Below are 17,943 nucleotides of genomic sequence, written 5' to 3'. Positions count from 1 at the left end.
GAGAGTTGCTGCATGACTGACAATTCTGTGGAAAAGTCAGCATACTAACGCAGTCAGATGGAAAGCTCTGTTCCCACAATGCTCTGAACAATAGAGCTATGCGTTTGGAGCAGGACAATTCAAATTTATGACATGATGAAATATGAAAATTGCCTTTTGTGTAGCAGAGAGGCAACAGCAGCAATTTCCCAATGCTGCTTCACCCGCCTGTACCCTCTGCCAGACGATAGCTTTTTCTGACAAGGCTTTGATTAAGGGGAAAAAAATATCACATGGAATCAAGAACATGATTGAATATATAATTATTAAGGGGAACTGCATATTTAAGTCTTTAAATATGGACTTAAAGAGAAACGCAAAACACAGAAGGCAGCGGGGGGTCATCATATGGGCCTTTGATTCCAGCGTGAGTCCACCCTCCCCTGTTGTTCCTTCCTGATCCATTGCAATTGGCTGCTTGTGTTGGCTGACTTTTCTCAGCTTAGCATGATGCAGAAGGGTCAACATTCATGTCCTTTGATGTTGCTGAAACCCTTCACGAGAAATCTAACACAATAACACAGTTGACCTAATATTTGCTCTGATATGGGAGTGAATGTGGGGGGAGAGGCAGGAAGATATCTGGGAGCATTTTGGCTAATTGAATGAAGACCATACCTGCACTTAACTGCTGTCTTGTGTATTAATGTGGCATTAAAACAGAGACATAAATGTTTTATCACATTAGAATAACATAAATGGACAGGCCATCCACTTCATTGTCGGATAATAAAATTAAAATTTAATCAGCTGATGGGTAAATTGGGTCATGTACACAGTGCAGCAGTCTGGGCCTGTCTGTGACCCTGGCTGTGCATGGCATTATTTAAAAGTGTCAGGCATATTCACTGTGCTACTGTTTAAAGCAAATGAAGCTTGTGGTGAGATAGGTTGGGGTTATCGAGTGCACGGGAACCATAGCAATTATAACAATTAGGCAGGAAAGCAGTAAGGGAAGGGGAAAAAAAACACACAGCAAATGCACAACAACAGTAAACATAGCTGTTGCTGTTTTTTTCTTTTTTTTATTAAAGTGGCTGCACTCGCCATCTGTTTTCCAGCGCCTGTGGTGGCTGCGTGTTTGATGGGTACCTCATCTCCGGGCTAGATACTGTTTCAGAGTAGACAGCTCATCAAGATGAGTGACAAGTGTTGGGGCCTTACAACATGACCATCTGAGAGGGAGTGACCCAAAGGGGAAGTGGAAATAAAACGTATAATTGCTTTAAGTAAAACAGACTTGAGCGGTTGACCAGGGAATTACATTAAAAGCTGGCATGTCTGTGTCACAGCGCTGTAGTTTGGAACTGGCAAAAATCTGTCACAATTTCACAATGAAGTACGCTCTCTAATTAGAGCAGAATTCCAGCAGAAATGCGTAGGGGAAACATGTTACACCATCATGCAAAATTCTGTCAGAATTACTTACTTTTGGCTCGGGAACTGGGGCTCTTTCGGGATATCTTGCACCGGGAAGACGGTTTTAAAATGCATTTTGAAAGCCAAAAACTATCAAGAACGAGTGAAGTCATCGCTGAGACGGGTTCAAAAACCCTGTCAAAATCTGTAAATGAAATCTAATGATTTTGTGTAATAGGGCAGAAAGGTGTTATTTATGTCACCTTTACATGCTTGGCCATGAGGTTAAGCAAGACTAATTCAAGTCATTTCTGTTGAGCTTAAGGCATGTAGAGTATTGACTGGATGACAAACCATGTTAACACAATACCGCAAATTAAGAATTGATCCATTTCCATTTGTAAAAAAAAGAAAAAAATGTACTGGTGCTTTCTGCTTGGTTTAAGGAAGACATTTCCAGTTCCGCTGGATGTAGTCCTCCTTCAGCTTGTAAGGTCCTTGAACTGCACTGAGTTTTGAGATATTTCCAACTGACTGCGAGAAAGCCTTAAAGCGAAAGCGGCTCCATTCCTTTGTAACTCACTGGAAATAAGGAAATACATGTCAGACCCATACAGTACAATTCCAGTCCCTCAAGTGCCATCCATCATTGAAGGGCAGAACACTAGTTAGAGGGAGGTTCAGCGACTCGCCGTCCCCATCGCACTATGATGGAGAGATGACCCCCAGGGCCTTTCTCTTGATGCCGGCTTGAGCTGCCCGACCAGCTGAGGTTGAAGTGGATCTGGCCCCTGGCCAACCTCCCCTCCCCACTGCACATCGCTCTACCTGCTCTACGAATCACATCTGGGGTGAGACTGGGTAAGACCCACTGAGAGCTACAGAGCTCTACCACCACTTTCTATTTCTGCCTCCATAATTATCCTTAAAGTTCCAACTCAGAGTCCCATGGACCTGCCAGTGGACACTCAGCTAAAAGCAGCGTCTCCTACAGCCACGAGCTACACCAGGCTAATTAAGAAATTTTTCTCCATGTGTCTTTATAAACTTGTACTTTCAAGCCCACGTTTACACACACACACATTACCACCTCCAAACCTGCTGCTTCAGCATGCTGTTGCCCAGACTCACTGGCGTGGCAAGAGCAGGCTGCATGCTATCCAATTTTTGCCTAAGTACAGAGAGCCATCCACTTTTGTTAGAGTAATACATGAGCACATCTAAAGCTTAGGGATACTGGCTTAGGCAGACTGGCTCACTCATTCATTTTACAAGCTTAGTGCTAAAACCGGACATTTTTCCGTGGCAGCATGGTGTTAAAAGCACTATTTATGGAACGTAATGTGTGTTTCTGCGCATAATTCAAAACACTCATCTGGGTTTTCATCCATGTCATATACATGTGGATAAGAGCTAAGTAGCTTGTGTAGATCTCAGTTAAAATTAAGAGGACTGGGAATCTGTCCCTTTAGAAAATATTGCAAAAAACCACTAAATCACTTGTGATTTTTTGCTTCTCTCTTTTTCATTATTTGGACATTAAGATACATTTTTCGGATTTTCTGGATTTTCTTTTTTACACCTAACATGCTAAACAGTACCCATACAAAGGCTGATAGAGCAAATGAATCAACACTGGAAAATACAGAAGAGGATAAGGGCCATATGTGATACATTGATTTATGGTTTGAACTCTAATGTCAGAATTCGGACTTTATTCTGACAGCTGGGCGAGGCAACTGCCAAGAAAGAGACCACTATTCAAGACAGTGTTTCAATATTTGTGAGTGAAAAACAACTGGGTATTTTCAGTGAGACATGGGGAAGATTTCCAACCATAGCCAAGTGGTTGTGGGACTAAACCTAACCAGACTGTACGCACGGTGTCGTCGCAACATCAAGCTGCAAAATAAACTTAAAGCAACGTGAAGGTAAAGAATGTAAAGTTTCAATATATCCATTTTTTGCAGAAATTTATATTACCGACATTTATTTTTGCAATTGGGTTGCAGGTTCTGACAAAAACATTTTACTATCACTCATGTTACCAAAGTTCCAGTTGGCTGGACACAATGATGAAACCACAGAGAAATCCCTTTTATGTGTAAAAGAAGGTAGTATGAAATTGAATGCAAGATTTATTGGGATAATGGGGCTTCTGTTCGCGTTCCGTCTAGATTTAACATGTGGCAACAATCTCTGCCACACAATAATATGCAAGTTCACTCTGATAGAAAATAAGCCTGTTCCTGACTTTGCTACAGTTAATGGTCTGAGCTGTGATACATGTCCTTTCTCTAACACGGGCCTGTTCAAAGGCCGGGCCTGTCTGCAGTCATTTGACAAACACTTTGATGTGTGCGGCCAAACTTTGGGATGAGTGTGTCGCTCTCATTGTCAGTGACCACATGAGCGAAAGCACATTTTCAGATTCAAATTGGGCGGAGGGAAATCTGGGCACATTGAAAACCGTGACGTGTTGACACATCATCAGTTCCATTTTGGATTCAGCTGCATCGTCCCATAAAGTCATTTGTAAAAGGGCTATAGTTAACCATTGTTCACGGTGTCAAAGCCTAATCCAGGTTAGAGAGTTTAATTCTGCTCCAGTTAGGCCCATCCAGTGACCTATTTGCTACGAAATAAAACGACAAACAATTGGAGGGGGGGCAACAAACAGCAGCAGCTGATGTGCGCAGAGCATAATGCGTGTGCTAGAACGAGCTGGGGATTATAAGCATATTACTCATGACAACTTGCCTCAGGGGACCACTTGTAAGGAGTTTTTTTTCCGCACAAGCTTCCACAAAACTGCCAGCCCCGTGACCTGTCCCTTCTCGGGTGGTGGCAGTTCCAGCAGTGGCTGGCATGGGCCGCTGTGCTGGTACAGGCTGGCATGGTCTCCACACCACTCAACAGTACTAACAGGCAGGGACTCTGACAAGGCACAATGACATCTGTCCGAGGAAACCCGCACCCCTGCATCAGCATGCTATACTGGCACTAGGACAGGGGCCCAAGCTGGCACTCGTAGGACAAACAAGCCCCATTAAGCTGATGTTCTGCCTCTCTGTCTGCACGATGTCTTCCGCCGCATCTCTGGCTAAAGCGGTGGCACCCTGTATGATACCGATATGGCATGCATTGGAAGCAGGAAAATCCCTGACAGGAGTTCAAAAAGAAAAAAAAAATATAACACTACACACATCATCTGAGAGATCTAAGGCAGGGAAATCAGACAGCATTACTAAAGAACCTTATTATCATGCAAATGCCATTTATTCCATTTTATCTCACCCTTCTCAATAGCCCATATGGCAGCGAGTCCGCACAGAGGAAGACACGGGGAGACCTCACACTGGGCAGTCGGCCACATCAAAATTCCTCCATCTGTGGTCAATTGAGTTTGTGTGTGTGTGTGAGAGTGTGTGTGCACGCTGGTACCCGTCTTCAATCCACCTGTGTCCTAGCAGTGCTAGCCCTCAAATCACAGCCAAGATGCCTAACCACCGATCCGCAGAAGAGTGATTATTGTCCAGGTTGGACCGGACATGACAGAATTGCCAGTCAAACTTGTGTCCAAGAAGAGGGAAGGGGCCTCTCGAAGGTCCTGGATGAGTCATGAGCAGGGATCTTAGGAAAGTTTAACAGTTTATGTGTTGTGTGATTCCAGGTGTGTGCAGGGGCTAACGACACGCTTCTGGTTATGAAATAAAACTAAAGAAATTAAGTAGGGTTGTGCAATGTATCAATATTATACTGCTTTTGTGATATGAGACTTTGTATTGTCTTATATTTTGGATATTGTTATATCGTCATTTGACATACCAGTAAAGTGATGTCATTTTAAAAAACTTACCTGACTGTTCTACTTGATCTAATACTAACCTTTAGTCATTATATCCACATTGCTGTTGATTATTGATCATAAAGTGCATTGTTTTAATATTTTGTGAAATTTACCAATAACCATCCCGACAATGTCGTCACAATATCCAAGTGTTTGGTCAATTGGTGATTTTGTTGCTCAGCCCTAACATTTATGAAGTGCTTTTGAGAAGATTTCAAAAATAACATTAAATTATTGTGATGCTAATTTTAGGCCCAGCTGTAAAATGAACAGAGAAACTATGTGAAACTAAATCAAAATCAAATCTATATAATTAGAGTGGACTGATGTCATCTTGTGTCACTCATGTTTAATACAATTTGATACTTTTATTGGACTTGAAATGCTCAAAACGTAAATAGCAATCCCCTTAAACGAGGCCTGTGAACCAATCAGAAATAAATACTGTAAATCACTTTGATTCGACCACTAATCAAAATCTAATCAACAGTTTGAGTTTGAGATACTGTCGATGGACAGATGGGACAGACGGAGACAAGCTCTCCAACTTTCTCTGATTTCACCGTGCAGGACAAATCACGCATCTTGACAGCAACCAGACGTACAAGATAAGCAGTTTTCATGCCGTCTGAAGCAATCAATTTAAAGAGAATTAAAGAGCTCAGTGATTATGATGAGAGCCTATTAAAATAAAATAGCACTGTAATCAAAATAATTTAGAGAGTTGGGGAGTGATGCAACCCCCTTCAATGCAAACAAATATGCATGCATGCAGGTGCAAACACACATACAGAGAGAGCGGGAGAGAGAGAGACAGAGGCATGCATCTGACGGATAAACATCTCTGATGATTAACCAACAGTTGAGCAATGTGCTCGCTACACGCGTGAACACAAGAGTGGAAAATACACATGGGGGAACTGAAATGGAGTGCACTCTAACACAGCCTGAAGACAAGAATCAGAGGTGGGAGGAGGGAGCAGCTGCTCAGGCATACGGAAAAAGGAACTCCAGAAATTAATTGCTGCAGATCAGGCCGCACACATGACATATATCAGAAATTTTATTACCGTAGTTTGAATCTACTCTTAATTCCAAAGCACGGCCGACATAAGGGAATAAGTTGATGTCTGCTTTAGTGAAGCAGAGAGACTGTTACAGTCCACATACTCTTTCCTCTCTGCCACCCACTCCAATAAACCAAGGTCAGATTACTTGCGTCTGCAAGAATCTTCAAAATATAATGTAGCAAAAAATTTCAGCAATTTATAAATCAATTAGTAACTAATTATTTATTCTTTCCTAATAACCAGTCTCTGGCATTACTATCCTTAAAAGTAGTGTGTCTTGAATGACGTTGCGTGGACTGGGAGGCAATAGCACTGTAATGCCCATCGAGTTTTGGCTCCAAAAGTTCACCCAAGAGCCAAACGTGGATCTAAAATGGATCGTGTACTACATCACTCTCAACTACAGCCCACCGACACGCTCTCAAAATGTAGATTCGCCACTGTCAAAGTTCAACCTGTATAACAAAACACACATCCATGTCGATATTACCAGGGCCCAGTGATGCAGAGGCTTGACAGTCTGGGGTTCGTATATTGTGTTTTATCCAACTTAAATGGAGTGACACATCATGCTCACCTCCCAATTTTAAGCCTGTCACTCATCTCTACGGCAATGAATAAAGCTCCGCACCAGTACAACCTGTCACTCTGTCACTCAAATGTTTAAAAAAAGACTTCACGTCACTATTCAGGTGGAGCTGGGGAGGAATTCCTCTGTCTCGTTTGATTTTTCTGTCTAATCTTTCATTTTATGTGGGCTCTTTGTTATCTCCCTGAAGGGGGAATCACATTTTAATTAGGTCTATCCTTGGTTAGCGGTTCATCTTCACATCTCCCTGTCCTATGTGCTCATCCTATGGGCTTTGCTTCCTTGTCAGAGACTCTTAGTCCTCGCTCCCTGTCACAATCTAACATCTCCCCCATCTTGTGCCATCTTTTCATTCTTTAACTGCTCCATCTCCACTCACAATCTTGCTCTCCTGCTGCTGACAACAAAGAGCGCCCTGTCTGACAAAACCTGTTTTCTGCAGATGGGAAAAAGGCAATAAAGAGTCACAACAACAGAAAAAAGAGAAAGAGAATGCATATATTAGACATCATAAGTGCAGAGATTAAACGAAAATAGTTAACTGTCGGCTCCTGGGCTCTAAAGCTCACCTGAGGTGTCTGAATCTATCTATTAAATGAGATATTAAGCAATCTCTGACCTCTATAGAACCAGAGGGAAGTGGAATATTTTCAGGACTTATCCTCTCCTGCACACCCACCGCCTCCTCCTATCCTTGAATTATGGTGTCACTGACTGACATAAACCAAAATAAACAATAAACATTTGCAAAAGAGATGAATGAGCGAGCTAATGAGATCCAACACAACTGTCGTGTAAAGAGGCAATGCATCACAACGCTGGGATGCTATACTAATAATAGAAGTTTGTCATGTGCTGTTTTAGCGTGACGGTGACACATTTTAGCCTTTGATCCTGCTGTGGTTTTTTTTAAAAAGGGAGTGCGTGAGACTGAAATAGTTTTTTTCTTTTTTACCCTTTCACTTTAAAAAGCCAGATTTTTCTCCACACACCAGACGTATAGTCCTATTGACAAAAGGTGTCATTTTCACTGACAGTGTGACAAAGTAGCTGTCAATGCTGATCAGTAACTCTATCAAGTGCTCGCTGACACATGCCCCATTTTGCACGCTTACCCTTAAAAATCCATAAGCAGAACCACACATGCTGTTGAGATACAGTAACACAGCAAACTAATGATGTACAAATATGAGGAGAAGGGCAAACTATCACCATGTAACAGCGTCTGATCCAGAGAGCGGTGCAATGCAAAACACTATAATGACTGGAAATGCACCATGAGAATCACTTATCATAGTGTCTTATAAGGCAGGTAATGGATTATGTTTTGCAGCTTAGGGCTGCAAAATTGGTATTATGATACACACTTCACAGAACAGCAGTCACAGCTTTGGCTAAGACTTTTTTTTTTTTTTTTTAATATGGACCAGTGCTGAGACCATCAGTGTTCAGCCTGTGGATTGATTACTGTGCTGAGAAATTATGGCTCTTGCACACCTAAGCTGCAGTCCAAGTTGGGGTCCAGCTAGCGGCAGGGAAATGCTTCGAGTAAACACAGCGATGTGTGCACAGATGTCATGGTTCAGATTTATTTAGAGGGCAAATGCTCCATTAGTTGGGCTTTTTAATTAGCACACTTGTGAGAGAGGGTCATTAAGGATGTCTGACAGAGGACCTGCTGATGAGGAGGATGGAGACACTGCTAGCTCCAGCTTTGATACCACACACACACAACACACACACGCCTACACAAGCAAAGATCTGCTTAAAAACCAATAACATCTCACACGGTCATCGACAAACACAGCGAGTCAACGTCACGGGTGCCACAACATTTCCACTCCAAAATGGCCACAGAGCACAAACAAATCTCCCACAAGTGTCTTCACTGACAACAGCACCACACACAGACACGCACACAAACACACGCCAGGCCTATTAGAGCCATTTACATTCAAATACATATTCATGGGGAACACGACAGATCAGAGGGGATTGTCACCGTACCATTTTCAGGGTGCTCGGTCTCTCCAATGCTGCCATCTGGAGTGGTCCTCTCGTAGTGGTCCTCAGGCAGGGTCAGGGGTCCGATGCGAGGACCAGACGATGATTTGCTGCTGGGAGTCTCTGATTCCTCCAAACCGCTGTCATAGTAGCTGTGCTGAGAGGCATCCTGCAGGTCCTGCACAGGGTTGGCCGTGGAGAAGGTCACTCGCCGATGGGGGTGCTAGAAAAAAGAGAGACAACAAATGAACATCCTCGACACCAGTATTTTTCAGCTGCACTTTTCTTTCCATTTGATGGTGCCATGGAGACGGTGAGCAGGTTGTACGGCAACAGCTGCAGCTTGAACCGTTTAAGACTAGTGTCTGAATTTTTGCCGGCCTTATAAAGTTCACACTTCAAAAGTCAGAAAATAGTATTAAATATTAAAATAGCCTTAAATATTAAATAGCCTTACGCAGTATTATTATTCTGAAGATTATATAAGGTAGAATATATGAACAGAGTGAGGATATGGACTTAAATAATAAGAGCAGAGCAGCAGAAGTTGAATAAATTGAGACCAAAAACACCAACACAATTATATAATATGGGGCATGTGTTTAAATATTCTGTATATCTAAAGAATGATTAAAATATACCTTTTTATGCAGTGCATAATACATGACAGGTTGCACTGTATGTGTTAAGGTAAATGTGTCTAAAATGCCATATTTTTCTCTTTTTTTTATGGAAAGAATGATAATGTGTGGTGTGTAAAACACGTCATCTAAGATAATGAAACAGCAGGTACAGATCCAGGATACAGAATGTGAAGAATTCTTATTACTGGCTCTCCATCTTATCAAGAGCTCCAGATGGAGGTGGCGTCGAGTACTTACAGAAAAAAAACAACAATGTGAGTGCCGTGTGTATTATTGTCAGCCATGTTCACAATTATACTCAGAACAGTCGCTTGCATAGATGTAGACTCTGCATAGAGATACAGAAAAAGATTCCTATGTATGGAGACAATGCCTTTACATTTGTGTGGATGTGAAAGCAAACATTACAAACAAGCGTCATAGCGTGTCACAGAGATTGAGACGGCGGAAACTGTTATTATAAGACAGACAAAAGTTTCATTTTCTAAATCTGCCACTGCCAAATTAATTCTGATGACAATGATTGGTACACTAATCAGTAGCCCCAGTGAGCTACTTCCTATCTCCATATTTTAATATTTCTCTTTTTCCACAGCTTTTGATGTTTAACCGAGTGGCAAGCGAGACAATATTTCTGCCGTTTAACTGAAGAGGAATCCCAAGAAGATCTAAATAAGGCTAACGAAAGCAACAAAACAGAGCTTTGGAAATGTGGTTTGTGACAGTCGCTGTTTTGCCAGCATTAAAATACAATATTAGATCTCCTTTCACTCTTATACAGTACACTGATGAGATCTGATGAAAGAATGAAGGAGTAAATGAATGAATGAAAACGCTGATGAAATCTTAAATTTGATCGCCTGAAGTGGAGCAGAGCAGCATACAATAAATCAGTCACGATCACACCCTTTATCAAATTGAATGGCTTGTAAATACAGTTAGGAGACCATTAAATTTCCTCTTCCAAAGATCAGTTTACTAATGGCTACTTACCACCGATCCACAACAGAAAGATGACTCCTCACGGCGCACATGCAATCGCACTCTTCCCTCCCTTCCTCTTCCCCTCTTCCACTCCTCACATGAGCACGTCTCGTAAAAAAATCAGGAAAGCACTGATACAGCAGAACAGGCCTGCCTCTGCTGCACGAGTCAGCCCGGATCAATACCACGGTCCTGTGCTTTCTACCATTCCACCACTTTTCTGGCAAACAAATCCATGCTAGAAATCATTCAAACCATCAGCCTTTTAGGTCATATACACACCAGATATTGAGAAATGCTTTCAGAGCTTAGGTAAGTGCCATCGACACCTCGTTGTTAATACTGTTAGTGGGCTTCGTCATGTTTCCAGAAACCTGTTCATCTCCCCATCATCTCAACCAAGTCACTTTTTTTCCCCTTTCTGCACTGATGCATCTCTTGGTCTTTCATCTAAATAATGATTACTTCAGTTCTGGCGTTTTTTTCTCCCAGCAGCCCTCCTACATCAATAAATCATACATGATATACAGTAAGAAAGAGGCTTTGGGCCTCTCAGTTAGCTGCAACATTTGATGGAATTTGAGCGAAAATTTTCCAGCATAAATAAAGGATTTTTGAAACCAAACCGAGCAAACGGCTTCTTGTGTCTTCTGTTTGTGATTTGTATGCTCGGTGCACAAATGAGAACAAGAGGGCAATGAGAGGTTTTTGAGGGCTAAAAATATGGCATTTGTTTTTCTTTCTATTAAACATGCTCTTTGATTGGTGCATCTTTGCACTGTTTTTCGACTGTAAAAAAAATGTGCTTGCAAGCTGTGTGTTGAGCTGGGGCTACAAAGTAAGGACACGATGTTTATCATTACCCACAAAATGTTGAATTTCATTAATAGTTCTGCACCGTACAAAGTGTGAAAATAGACCGTGCTTAATAAGAAGTCTCAATAGAGAACTGCTCCAGCACACCAGTTAATGGTGACTTATTCTACTATCGTTTCTGTGACATTTCAGTACCAGATTGAACTAGATAAATGATGTATTTCAAAGGTGCATTCTTGAAATATGATTGGGGATCGCCGAGGATCCACGACTGTTTAAATGTGAGGGGGCATTTAGTTGTTTAAATATGGATTCTAGCTTAAACTTCTCCTTAAGGCATCACTCCGGAGAGTCAGCATGTTTCCTGGGTATGATAACTAGCTAAGGCTGCAGAGATGGGAAATAGATTCTCCTTTTTAGTCAGAGCACAAATCCTTTGCCAGGCCTTGGGGGCTGTAGGGATGCGGCAAGACGGAAGGATGGAAGGGGAGGCTGAGCAGGAGTGGGGAGTTGGTCAGGCAGACACGGACGGCGCTTTGGCTGGAGGGGACAGGCAGAAGGATTAGATTCTGGGAGACTGGAGGCGGGAGAGCGGGATTGTTTGGGCATTGTGGTAGGAGTAGGAAGCTATGGGGCTGAGAATGAAAAGAGGGGACATTTATGATGACATGTGAATTCATAACCCCATTTAGATTGGGCTAAAATGGCCTCATTTATACGCCTAATATTACGATCTCAACGCAGATGGAAAGAAACAGCGGGATACTGTCTTTACAAGGGGACCAGGACACATTTTAACAAAGTAATAAAAACCAATCATCCGCTGCCTACCTAGAGCTCCCATAGCCCTTTTTTTTCTGCCAGAAATATTATATACAACCTACTGCGTCAGAATAATTTCAAGCCACCCATGGTTATAGCTGAATATACCAAAAGATCCAGAAAGAGAAGACAGTAATTTGTTTTCTACTATTATATACGTGCAAACAGGATTTCCCTTTTATAAAATGGCAAACCAGCATTGTACCACTATATTAAATTAATAAAAATATATATAAAAATACAATAGCTGCTGCTGTTTGTCCAACTGTTTGCCTCAAGCACTTCAATGCCATAGATTTCATACTTATCTACACCCTGACTATCGCATCACCTTAGAGCTGAGATTGATTTGCTTTACTGCCTCGGCCATAATGGGTTTGGAAAAGAAAAACAGCACTGTACTGTACACCCACAATGAATGACATTGTAGGTGTACAGGTGCCTTTATACCCTATCTGTAGCCCCACAGGTACATAATAGAGGTAACGCAAGTCAACACCTGAGCTAGTCAAGTTTGAATGGACAAAATCAGCCACTTGTTATGAATCACACTTACATGAGAGGTTTGCAAAACCATCACCTTGATAGAAGTTTGTTCAGTGCTTAGAACTGAAGAACAAACAAAAGATTATTTTCTTCGTAGAGACAGAAGAATCTGTATCTCACGGCCAGTACACTTTTTTTCTTTTGCAAATATTTCACTTTTCGAAATAAAAAGTTTCGGTAGCTTATTCTCTGTACAAAAAGACAGGAATGAGTTTACTTTGATAGGTATTTCCAACCTTACTTGTGTACAATGCAGCGGTTATTGGCAAAATATTTCTGTGAAAGTAGGAGAAGAGGGAGCTCTTCTGGATTTTCAGATGAGGAGATGTCATACTAAAAGGCCCTGTCACAGAAAACAAACACTCTTAAGGCACTCGTGGGCACGATACAAGTTAAAAGGTACACTAAAAGCCTTTTGATGTGCTTGTACTTGAGGTTATGTAAGTTGAGTGTACTCATAGTTAATTAAGAACTATTGATGTAATGAATAACATCTATAAGAAAAGACATTTGATTTAAAACGCACTACACTTTCAATCCCTTTGATCTTCCCATTGATTTTGTACAAGACAGACGAACCTACTCGCAGTATGGGAGTGCCTGTATTTTATGCCAAGGATGACTACACAATATGATATTAAAACAATGGAAGACCACAACACAATATGTCAAAACTTAGCTTGAAACGTGTTTGGCTATGGTTAAGAAGTGAAAATAGTCTGCAGCAGATAAGGCTAAGTGATGATCTTTGTAAGTAAAATCAGGAGTTTGAGGGTTAGGGAAAGAGAAAACTGCTGCTCTGATCTAAAGAGTGCATTTTAGGTTATGCTGAGACTGGCAGCCGACATCAGATTTTTGGCACGCTGAGATAGAATATATATTTCATTCATCAGAACAGATCTAATCCTTATTCTTGGGTGGTTTGATATCTGATTTTAACATTGGCTTTCAAACTGGCCTTTACATCAGCTGCAAATTGACACATAACAGTGACGTCACGTCGAGGGAGCTGTTAGCCCCGTTATCTTGCTGCGACTGCTGCAAAAAAACATATATCAACCACCTCTGTCACTAATGTTGTCTGGTGTGATGGAGGACTTCTGCACTGAGACAAGATATTGCTATGGTGTGAAAAGTGAGAGAATACATCTCCATTATTCACCCAGGCTGCAGCCTTGCTGTTTTGTGTCTGTATCGGGACAAATGCACCAACAGTTTGCGTATGTACTGGCGCCTATGTTGTTTCCACAGCAACTGACGCAGATGGGATATCGTTGATGGTTTTATCTAATCACTTGCAAATAACAGTCCGGACAGTCTGTCCTAAAGATTGGATTGGAAGTAAAAAAAATAATGCATTAGCCTGCAGCTTGAATGAAGCGATATAAAGGGATTCCTGGGGCAAATGGCTGTGCCTAAGCAACAAGGAGAGCATTTGGTGACTGTGCAGCATCTCTATTGCCATTGCTGATTTGCACCACTGATCCCTGATGGGACAGCAGACCCCACTGCTGTTGTTCCAGTTCCCAGTCCATTTTGAATGCCCCGGAGCTACCTGACACCACTCTGCCGTCAGGTGCCCTGTCATCCAGCCAAGCCTCACTGATTGCCAGTGCATCGGGCTGCCGGTACTTATGCAGATGGGAGAGCTTTTCCATCTTCTCTGCCACTTTTCGAGCAGACTTCCAGCAGAGTCGCAGGTGAGTTAGATTTAGTGTTTGAATCTCTGTCCCACGCTTCCGAGTTTGCATTTGAGTTTCGACTGAACATTTGGCGATCAAGCTGGCGACTTTGTTTTCTGTACTTTAACTACCTTGTAGAATTAATTCCCTGGCATTCTGTTTTTCACAGCAAGTGACAGCTTTATGGTCGGTACATATGGTGCGGCTAGATACAATCCATATAGTGCGGTGACAGCAGAATATTAACATCATTATGTAGTACATTCAATATATATAACAATGAAATTATTATTATAGCAGAATAGCACTCTGGTGGTTCTTCTAGACAAGACCCCCCCCCCCCCCCCCCCAATTTAATATGGATTTTAATAATAGCACATCTTTTAATATCCAACCTGAGATTTAAAGCTTGACGACGCATGTAATCTTTCCGGCTTTAACCTCTGAATTTTTAACTAAAGTGGCTGATACTTCATTTACGCCACTTAGATTGCATCTCAATTTATGCTGCTTCGACTGCATGCAAAAATATATCTGGATCAAAGTGAGCAATTGCATGATTTTTTTTTTTTTTTTTATGAATTAATCATAAACATAATCCTTTTTAATCAATCCAGTTATCTATTTTCTTCCAATGACAAATAACAACATACACTTGATTGGTGTAAAAAAAAATAGATTAGGTTTTAATTTCTCCCTCTTGACATTTTATTGCTATGAAGGCAAAATAATTGTTTTTCTGTAAGACGAAACAATCAGTCAAGTAAGTAACATTGCATTTAAATAGAATATCTTGTTGCTTCCCATGCCCAATGGGTAAGAATGTATTTGTTACAGTAAGCGCGCTCTTAAATGCAAAGGCTCATGCACACCTTCAGTTTTCTAGACAGGTGCGTAGGAGGACATATTCAGGGGCAGTTACAGTTAGTTTGCTGCTGACTGTTTTTAATCTAATTTTTTATGACGCAGAGGTATTGTTTAAGATGAGTCACTGTGGCCAGTGGAGAATAATCAGAATTTCAGCAGGGGGAGGAGAGACTAACAGGCGCCTGAGTTGCATCATTTTGAGGATGACACATGAATGGGGATAATAACCTACTAAACATAACCGTTGCTTTGTTGTATAGCAACTTGGGTGCAATTTGCTTCGTGGAAAATACGGCTTCTGCAAAGACAGTTCGGGTGCAGTATCTTTTCTTCCAATAAAAGCAAACTGGTCAGATGGGAGGCTTCAGAAGGTAAAGAATGTATGTATCGCACAGACAGAGGAAGGGAGAAAGAAATCTGTAAGGTTTTGCATTTAATTTAGTTTGCAATGGAGTGCTTTTAACCGCCTGTGAAGCCAAACAGTCGTAGTATACTCAACTGGAATACCCTTGACTTCTAAAGCTGCGGGAAACCTACTGTACGGAGCCCTGTTTATCAATCCCGAGTCGAGGTGTGTTGTATGTGAACCGGCGCTGGAAGCCAGACTCTTCCTATTGAATCACAGTTATGTGTCTCTCAGATATTATGAAATGGGTTTTCTGCCCATGTTAAAGGAAACGGCTGATGTCTCAGTGCCCCTGTGATATGAAAAATTCAATTTAAAAGGATGAGAGAAAGAATGGTGCACGGCCTATTTTCATTCCCCCACACTGAGAGATATGAGAATGATGTTCTGTTGTGTGGAGGAAATGATGCCAATCGTACTGCAGAGAAATTCCTTCATAATTCAATTCAATTTCTTCTAAATCCCAATGGCAAGCTCCTCTGCCAAAGAGAGGCAGGATGACAGAGACAAAAAGGGAGGGCTGGAGACTAAGATGGAAGAAGAAGGGACTAAAGATTGAGACTGAAACAATGGAGGAATAGAGAGAGAGCGAGTCACAGAGAGCAGCCAGACTCGCTGAAAGGTAAGAGGAGACAGCAATACAAAGTGGAGGGGAAGTGGATGGAGGAACATTTTTTAGTGATGATTAATTTTGATCAGTGTGGCATTTTAAGTACAGCCAACTAATTTTCTCTAATTACCTCTCTGCAGCATCTGACAGAAGCAGAGAAAATCATGTTTTGTTGAGATCTGAGAGGACAAACTGCTAATTTTTGTGAAGTGGTGTTCAAACTGCTAGACAAGTATCCAGAAAAACCGCCGTATGTACGTTCTCTGTTATTCTAGGTGTAGGACCGGCGACAAAATGCGCACGTGAAAACTCTCTGATAGCGTCTCAGACTTCTCGCGAATGTGGGACCAAGAATTTTCATTTAGTTACACTGTTTGTGAGTACATCCTGGCTCTGGCATTTTTGGGCGTGTGCGCAGGAATCAATGAGCTGCTGCCTCTGAAGGCACAGAAAAAATGAGCTGCACCAACAAATATGACAATGAAGAAGTGCGCTTCTCAGTGTATGCAGCAAGCATAAAACCATAAAGACTGAAGCAGCTGCAAAGGAAATGCATATGGAACTGTTTTTATTTTCCATTCCACCATTATGTCCTCCATTCTCATCCCATCTACTGCTCTCTTCTTTCTTTCTCTCTCTCTCTTTCTCCACAGGCACACACACACGCACACACACACACACACACACACACACACCCACACACACAGTTGTTTTTGTAGGTGCAATAGCTCCAAGGCAAGCAGCGTGGAATTGGAGTCTTCAAAGAGTCTTGGATTATCAAAGAGACACAGCTACCAGAAAACTAGGGGACACGCTGGAGAGGGGGAGGGAGGAACATAAGCGGGAGGCGGGGAGGGGGAAAGAGTGCAGAGGAGTCAGCATGGGTTTGGGTGGAGGATGAAGTGATCAGACAGGGGAGGGGTGGGGGTTGAGGGGTGGATAAAGACCAGAAGTCCCTTTGTTCACGTACTGTAAATGGAGGAGGAAAAAAAAAAAAAAAGGAGCTGGAGTGAATGCATTAAAAAACAATCACATAGACCTTAATGGTCTTGATAGGCAAGACTGAATTCGCATTCTTCACTGTCTGTGCTGCCGCCTATTCTCGAGTTTCTTTTTTTTCTCCTACACAGAGAATTTCATTTCAATGGGAGCACTGGCCTTGAAATACCATAATGTTGTCACAGTAAAACCAAGTATTACTGCAGCAGGACCCACCATGTGTGAATATAGCTGCCACATCTAATGACAAATCTGACTGCTCACGCCATTCCATATGACAGGATGTGGGAGTGCTGGTGTGAATGCATCACCCTTCGACAAAAAGCTCTCCGTCAGCCCCTCTGTCCCACAATGAGCTATGGGTGTCTCTTTTTTTTTTCGTTCCCCATTACAAGAACACCTCTCTCTATAGAACACATTTCAAGTCAGTGTATGAAACTGATTCTGGTCGGTTCACTGCTGTCAGCTGCGGGGCATCATCCAACAATGATCCTGTCCCGCTGGCGCAGACACCACACATAAACCTCCCACCTTCGCTGACTTGATTTGAACTAAATTTGACTCATTTGGTGGCGATGAGAGAGTAAAATGCTCCTAACATGCAATGTCAAAAACAAATCTAAGTCCTAACAGTCATCTTCCTCTCCGTGCACAGC

The 17,943-nt window shown here is 41.9% G+C and overlaps 1 protein-coding gene across 8 annotated transcripts in view; it reads right to left on the bottom strand.

Moving 5' to 3' along the window:
• pcdh1a (protocadherin 1a) overlaps nt 1-17,943 on the bottom strand; it is a 150,045-nt gene that overhangs the window by 12,260 nt on the left and 119,842 nt on the right. For all 8 annotated transcript variants that reach the window (XM_084373811.1, XM_084373806.1, XM_084373805.1 and 5 more), the window contains one exon: nt 8,915-9,134. In XM_084373811.1, the coding sequence (XP_084229937.1) occupies nt 8,915-9,134 (220 nt within the window). The remainder of the gene's footprint in view (nt 1-8,914; nt 9,135-17,943) is intronic.

This window comes from Pagrus pagrus (genome assembly GCF_965226575.1).
Source record: "Pagrus pagrus genome assembly, chromosome: 14".
Taxonomy (NCBI): Eukaryota; Metazoa; Chordata; class Actinopteri; order Spariformes; family Sparidae; genus Pagrus; species Pagrus pagrus.
Note: the sequence above shows the minus strand (reverse complement) of the source record. Positions and strands in the feature narration are given on the sequence as shown.